The sequence below is a fragment of the Fulmarus glacialis genome, unplaced genomic scaffold, assembly GCF_000690835.1.
Source record: "Fulmarus glacialis isolate BGI_N327 unplaced genomic scaffold, ASM69083v1 scaffold25730, whole genome shotgun sequence".
In the NCBI taxonomy this organism is placed as follows: Eukaryota; Metazoa; Chordata; class Aves; order Procellariiformes; family Procellariidae; genus Fulmarus; species Fulmarus glacialis.
Window position 1 is genome coordinate 10524 of NW_009186198.1, and position 7391 is coordinate 17914.

The 7391-nt window shown below is 42.6% G+C and overlaps 1 protein-coding gene across 1 annotated transcript in view; it reads left to right on the forward strand.

The window, feature by feature from the left end:
* TTLL5 (tubulin tyrosine ligase-like family, member 5) overlaps positions 1-7391 on the forward strand; it is a gene marked incomplete at both ends in the record, with an annotated part of 37304 nt that overhangs the window by 1901 nt on the left and 28012 nt on the right. The window contains one exon of the mRNA XM_009587125.1: positions 536-643. Coding sequence (XP_009585420.1) covers positions 536-643 — 108 coding nt within the window. The remainder of the gene's footprint in view (positions 1-535; positions 644-7391) is intronic.

The following is a 7391-nucleotide window of genomic DNA, read 5'->3' on the forward strand; positions in this document are numbered from 1 at the left end:
GAGCTGTCACTAGTCATATCATTTTGAAATGATTTGTGAATCATGGTATGGGAACAGCTGCTTTAGAGGAAGGTGCAACATCACAGAACAGTTATCTCATAAAAGTCCACAAGAAAAATTTTTGTATCTCAGTGGCTATGGCTTATTCTCTGTAGTTTACGGGCTTATCTCACTAACCCACTCATGTTTAATCCTTCCTAATACTCTGAGTGGGCGGTGATCAGACTCCAGCTGACTTGTGCTGATGTGCTTGCCGCATGTTTCTGCTTACATGCACTGTACATATACTCACTTCTGTCACTCTCATTTGTGAGTATTTTTGCACTAGGATACTTATGCATGTATCTGTATACTTATGATTGCATGGATTTCCAGACATCATTGCTTTGTCATCCATAGGCTCTCACGTGCTTTGATTCACAAAGGTATCTGTCCATATGCATATTCTCATGCTCTTCTAGATATTGTGTGCTACTTCACAATCTACTTTTTCCTTTTTTTTTTTTTTTTTTTTCCCCTCCTCCCCTCCTTGTAGCACTGATGGCCAACGTGGAGGACCTGATTATCAAGACTGTAGTTTCTGCTGAGCTGGCCATTGCCACAGCTTGTAAAAGTTTTCTTTCACATCGTGGCAGCTGCTTTGGTAAGATACTGGGGGCATCTTTGTTGACTGGCTCTTGAGTACTATTTGAAACTTCCAGTTTTCTGATGCTGCAGAGAAATGAGCATTCCCTATTGCAAGGAAGCCAGATTCCTTCCCCCGCCCCCCCCCCTCAGTATAGGCCTCTGTGAGGGCAGGGGATGTTGAATCACAGTTGCACCTGTGCCAATGTTGTTCATCAGAAACTCATGCTAGAAAATGGGATGATGAAAAGGGACTTGAAAAGGAACTGAGGAAGTGCTGGAAAGTTGAAGTTACTGACCCACTAGTGCCCTTGCAAAGGATGGCTGTGGATGATTGAACATCCCTTTAGAGCATTTAATATTTTCTATTGAGCGATCTAGCCCAACGTAGTTCTGAATTATTGTCCTACATGCATCTGAGACTAGGGAGGAATGTGTAATGCAGTGCCTGGAATGACAGTGGTGATAATGCTCTGGGCTTGTGCTTGTGTGAGAGTACCACATGGTGGCGTGAAAGCCTATTTCTGGCAGAAGCTGGATGCAGAACTATGTGCTGGCAAAGGGATTTGAGAACTCTCTGGCAGCAGATGCTGGGATGAGGTCCAGAAAGCAGCGGCTGGTACCACAGTATGCCTTCTCCCGCTTTCCAGTGGCTGCTTCCCAACCTTCCCTAAAGAGGCCTCCTCCTGCTCTTAGCCGCCCTTTGCTCATGTGGATACACGCACGAAGATGGAGTCTCGGGGCAGGGGAAATGAGTCTAGAATTAGTCTCAGTCAGTACTTATACCAAAGACCACACTTGGCTTAAGCTATCCTGTGTTTAGGTATTGGGACTTATATTTAAACTAGCTGTGACAGGTAAATCCATTTGTGTGGTCCTTGCGTTGCACTTGGGTATTCACAGTTTTGCAGCTTTCAACACTCTAACATAAATGCTGTCATCTTTGAATATTCGGGGGTTATGAGACAGTCAAGAATAAAGGAGGAGCCATGGCTGATATGTTGTTTAGCGGTCTGCCAAACTAGCTACTCTGTGGCCTTAGCTCCTCCTGACTGACTCTAATGCCTTTGTTCAAAGTTGGAGAACCTTGGCATACATGGGGATTTATGAGTTAGATAATAGTTTTAGTGAAGTAGCAGTTTATCAGCTACTCCAGAAATATCAACAACTGGATTTAAAAAAAAAAGCACACTAAACTTTAATGGCCTCTTTTTTTGCTTCTCCCTTTTTCTCCCTCAGTTGTGTTTCTAGATTCCTCTGAGCTGTGTATGAGGAAACTAATGCTCCTCATGTACTTTCTGCTGGGCCTGGCTCTGAGGTTATCCCACTTCCTGCTGCCTCCCCAGGGCTGCACTAACCACCCTCTCAGATGCTCCCCCACAAATAAACTGTTTTGTTCCATTTATTTCAGTGTAAACATAAATTAAGAGCTTCCCAGGAAAAAGAGCTTAAGTAGGAGCCATACTGCTTCCCTAGGGAGCCTGAGGCATTTCCAGAGCTCAGTACTTTCTGCCACCTTCCCCCACAATTAAGTGGTGGTCCTTGCCCCAAGGATTTGAACTGCCCTTGTCCTGACGTATGGCTCATTCTTCATCCGTGTGTCTTGTTCTGACACTCTTTGGTTGTGCCACTTTTAACCCTGTTGTAAAAAAGGCAGTTTTTCTAGCTGGAAATGTTCAGAATGGCTGAGTTCATAGCTGTTAACATGAGGGAGAAAACTGGAAATGAAGATTTCAAGGCAGAGTGCAGAGGCTCCCAAGAGCCTTTTTTTCTTTTTTTTTTTTTGTTCTCGGCTGAGAACAATGAAACTGCATGTGTGTCCTGAGAAAAACTGATCATTTGAAAAGTATCTCAGACTTCAGAAACCTGTTTCTGAGATTCAGATACAGAGGTAGGCCTTGTTTGGAAAGCTTCTAGAAAAATATGACTAGCTTAATGTGTATTCTACTCTAGTCTTTGTAATGCTGTTCTAGGGAATAGGACTCCAGCACAATTGCCACCTTCTTGCTAAAAATTAAAAAAGTACTTATTTGTCTAGATTAGGTTGCCCACTTTATTTGTCTAACAGTTTAGCACTGCTGTGGTCCTTCATTCCTTTCCCAAGTAAATGCTTTTTTACGTGATATACTTGTTTTCTAGATTAAAGGGAAGAGACTCCATTCATGGCTTCTTCATGTTCTAAAATAAGACTGGTGACACAGTCTGTATGGTTCCAGCTACCCATGCTTGCCTAGAAAGTGAGAGTAGTAGGTCAGGATGATTCTTTTTCTAATGTCAAAGTGGAGAGCTGCTGACAATTTGTGGAAAGATTGTAGTGAGTCCCCTTTTGGCCATGTCATGTGAGCTGTTTACTGCATTCTAGTAATAATCAGCTCTCAGAGGACTTGGAATGCTCGGTAGTTTTGTTCCTCTGAAGTACATCACAGAAAGTAGTGTAAGTACTACATGATTTTGTTGCAGCCTTGTTCATGTATTGTTATTAGCAATGTGATCTCAAGCCTCTATTTTGTTCTTTATGATTAGCTAATAATTCCTCATGTAAAATTAAGCTGCAAGTAAAAATTGTCTTAACTAGTAGTTCCAGAGGAGGACATGCTGCAGGACTCTGAACCAATGCATTGTCCTGAAGCTGGTCACCAGCTGAGTTCTTGCTTTCCTCTGAAGCCTTCTTTAAGAGAAACTGGATTTTGCACTGGCTTTAAGGGATGTGGCATTTCAGTGGGAGCTGGAGGTATGATAGGGATACATATGCCCAAGCTGATTAAAGACTTCATTGTTCTCCCTCCTGGAGTAAGCACTTCTGGGTAGGCTAGAAGAGGCAGTGAGGCCTGCTTTCAGACAGTCTGAAAAATCTCTGTAGGGTGGTTTCGTAGGGCATGAAATGAAGGCAACTGGGTGCAATACATATTTTTGCCAGCATCCAGTGTAGCACCACTTTCTGTACTCACTGAAATATGAGCCTGAAGAAGCAGTAGATTTAAGTCCCCTGTTTCATTCCCAGCTCTAGTCAACCCTGTGACACTGTTGAGCTCTTCTGCAATCAAGAAGGCAGGGCAGGATAATAGGCATGTTTGTTGATCCCACCAAAGCAATGAGTTTCTTACTTAGCTGCTCCTGTGTCCTAACACTGAATTGGTCAGGCTTATGCTTCTGATCACATCTACATTAAGATAGTATAGAGCAAACAATAAACTATTGTACTACTTGAGTGGTGCTGACCTGGAGCTAAATGCTTAAAAAAAAGTCTTCATTTGTATCTAATCACCAGTTCTCAACCATCTATGTTAGTGTTCTTCAAGAGCGTTTAGTTTTCTTAGTAGTAGCAGTTGACCTGTTTAGGGGAATGGTAGCTTTTGTAGGATTGAACAGTGCTGGCCTGAGGTTATTTTGCAGGACACTAAAAATTTGAGATTCTTAAGGAATTTCTGTGCAGACTTCCTTGACATGAGTATAGGTGAGTCCCTGCTTAGAGACTTAGGTCAGCCATACATATACCATACACATATTCTGTATCTTTTTCTGGTTTCATAGATGACATGTCAAGGAAAAGCAGAACAGGTATTCCCTAAAAGCTTAATCCATTCTATTTTTATACCCTTACTGTCAGTCTTTGCTTTAAAGCCAGCATGTAAAGATGCCATTTTGAATCTGAAAGAGGTTGTCCTTGGAGTCCTCTGGCTCCCATCAGATTCAGGAGCCCTGTACCTTTCAGGACAGATCTTTTGATGATGCAGTGTGCCGAGGTAGGTTTTGTGATATAAATATATCTTCAGAATTTAACAAAACTGTCAGCTGAGCCTGAAGGGTAAAACAAGTTCAAGGGATAGGTCTTCTAGTGATAGCTCCTGTAGGAGCAGGATTCTATCTCTGCACTGTTTCCTTGTCACTTCAGAGCTCTAAATGGTACCTAACTGATTGTTGGTGATTTAGCACCCAGAGCTCAGCTGAAAGAGTCGGGATCCCTGTTGCTGCAGAAGCTTTCTGGTTTTGTTAGGAAGCTGTTCTCAGCTTGGTAGCACCAGTGTTCTTTCTCAGGTGCTGGGGCAGACCTAGGAAGAATTAACTCTTCCAAAACCAGCCATAAACAAATGACTAGCATTGTCAATTTATCATTAGTGGACTTGTGTTACCAAAGTCTGAATCAACCCTGGCTTCTCATTTCACCTTCTACTGCCATTGATTCTTGTAGTGATATTAAGATCTTTAGCAGATAGATGAGAACATGGAAGTGAGAAACACCAGGTTATTCTTGTCTCTTAGTTTGCTTGAGGCTAAGGTTGTTGGAGTTTAGGAGCTTGAAATCAGAAGAACTTGGGCTAATGAAGTCAGGAAACATGCTCTCTTTCTTCTTTACCTCATGTACCCATGTATCTATGGAGTCAGCTGGCTTTTATTTTGATCTACCTGCTACTACATTTTCTTCATTTGGCCACCTAAGTTTGTTGAACAACAAGTAGCAGCATATCTACTCTTCCGTTCCTCAGTGACATACAGGAAGTTAAGTGATGTCCAAAGGTGATTAGGATGTTAACCTCTTTGCTCACTGTGATCTCACATGCTGGGTTGAAGAACTTTCTCCTTCATGGGTGATAATTTATTCACCCTGTAAGATTAGGATTATAAAGCAGCCCAGTTTGCACCAAGACTCCTGTTCTTTGATGTTAGCCTTGAAGATGGCTTTATTAGCTTTTCTGACTTCAGAGTAGAAGGGTGATTCTGAGTCTGATTTTGGTATAGGTGATGAGCCCAACTGTAATCTTCTCTTCACCAAAGTAAGTAGTGGTTTATGTAGAAGGAGGGCAACCGAGATTGTGAAAGGTCTGGAGGGCAAGACTTACGAGGAGTGGCTGAAGTCACTTGGCTTTTTCAGCTTGGAGAGGAGAAGGCTGAGGGGTGACCTCATCACAGTCTACAGCTTCCTCAAGGGGGGCAGTGGAGGGGGAGGTGCTGATCTGCTCTTTGTGGTGACCAGTGATAGGACGTGAGGAAATGGAATGAAGCTGTGTCAGGGGAAGTTCAGATTGGACATTAGGAAAAGGTTCTTCACTGAGAGGGTGGTTGGTGACTGAAACAGGCTCCTCAAGGAAGTGGTCATGGCACCAACCGTGTCAGAGTTCAAGGAGTGTCTGGACAATGCTCTTAGTCATATGATTTAGTTTTAGGTAGTCCTGCGAGGAGCAGGGAATTGGACTCAATGATCCTTATGGTCCCTTCCAACTCAAGATACTCTGTGATTCTATGTAGGCACCCTGAAATTAATCCACTTCTGAAGACTTCTGTTGGGAATGTGACTGAGTGTCCTTCAGGCCTCGGTAGAAGGAAAAAAGGTTGAGAAGTCATCTTACAAGTGAAGGACTTTCTCTGGTTACCTGTTGTGGAGAAAGTGCCTCTAAGTGAGGTAATTACACATTTGGCCAAGCTAGTATGACAGACTCTGGCAGGTGCAGGCTGCATCTTGTGAAGTAGACAAGAACACCAACATGTGGAATAATTCTGTCCCCTCTTGTTGGGTCCTTTCCTGTAATAACACTGAGAGATAAAGCCTTTCTCTGCTAAAATAAAGTTCTCTAAAAAGGGAGTTTGGAGTGCAAGGCAAATTCCCGCACAAGACTACAGCACCAGTACCTTCCCCAAAGCCTTTGGTGTCCAGAGTAAAGGCTTCTATTCTATTACTTGGTATGACACAGTGTAGCCTTTTGCTTATCAAAGCTTAAACTGTTGTGCTGGCCTTTTGTAGAGCAACAGAAATTATTTGGGACCTGACTGAGATAGCCCACATGATCTAGATTTTTTCATGTCCCCATAGCTGTTAAGATGTGCTTTACCAGAGTTGGAGCAGGTACTGTACCATCACTAGATAAAGTGATGGAGTTCACTTACAAAATACTGTGTGGTCTCTGTAGGCCTCAAGTTTGGCAATATGTTCAACAAAGCGGTACGTCCATCACTATACTCTTAAAAGTTTTTCTCCCTTGCACCAACTGGTTGCTGCTTTGGATGAAATTGTAGCACAGTTAACTTTTCTAACTGAAGCCCTTGACATGTTGTCTATAAGCATGGTCTGCAGGATACCTTTATATAAAGCACAGAAAGAATAGGAAGAAAAAGGGGAAGACTTGAATTTCAGTGGCACAGGTGTAGTTCCTTGCATTAGGAATGTCTGTAAATATGCTCCTGCTTAAAAAGAGACGATCTGTTTTCATTGTAAAAGCAGAAGAGTTGCATACTATGCAGCTTTTTTCCAGTGTATATGTGTCCCTTCATAACCTCAGGTTGTCTCCATTCAATTGCAGAATATGTACTTTGCAGTAAAGCTTCTTCTTTTTCCCCAGTGAACAATCTGAAAACAATTACAGCGACCCTCTAGGAGCTGAGCTTATTCATTCTATGCAAAATCATGAAAACATTGCACTACCAGGCTATCACTTGTGACTTAGTTTCTAGACTTACAGAGAATAGCAAATTCGTTGGGGATATTTTCTAAAATAGAGTGCCAGTGCAGTCTTTGACACGATTATAAGCCAAACTTGGAATACATGGTAGTTTACCAGAACCAAAAAGCTTAAGACCATCTCTCTAGCCTTCCTCTTAGTCTTAAATAATGACATTGGCAAAAAAAATCCCTGGCTGAACTGTTGCTGTTAGACTTTAGTCTGAAGCTAGCCTTTCTCTTGGGAGGATTGGGAAGCTCAGTCAGCAGTGACTTCTCTGTGGGTGTTGGAGGGGAGAGGCAGGCTGTTCCTGCTGAGGCTTGGCAAAAGGTGGGA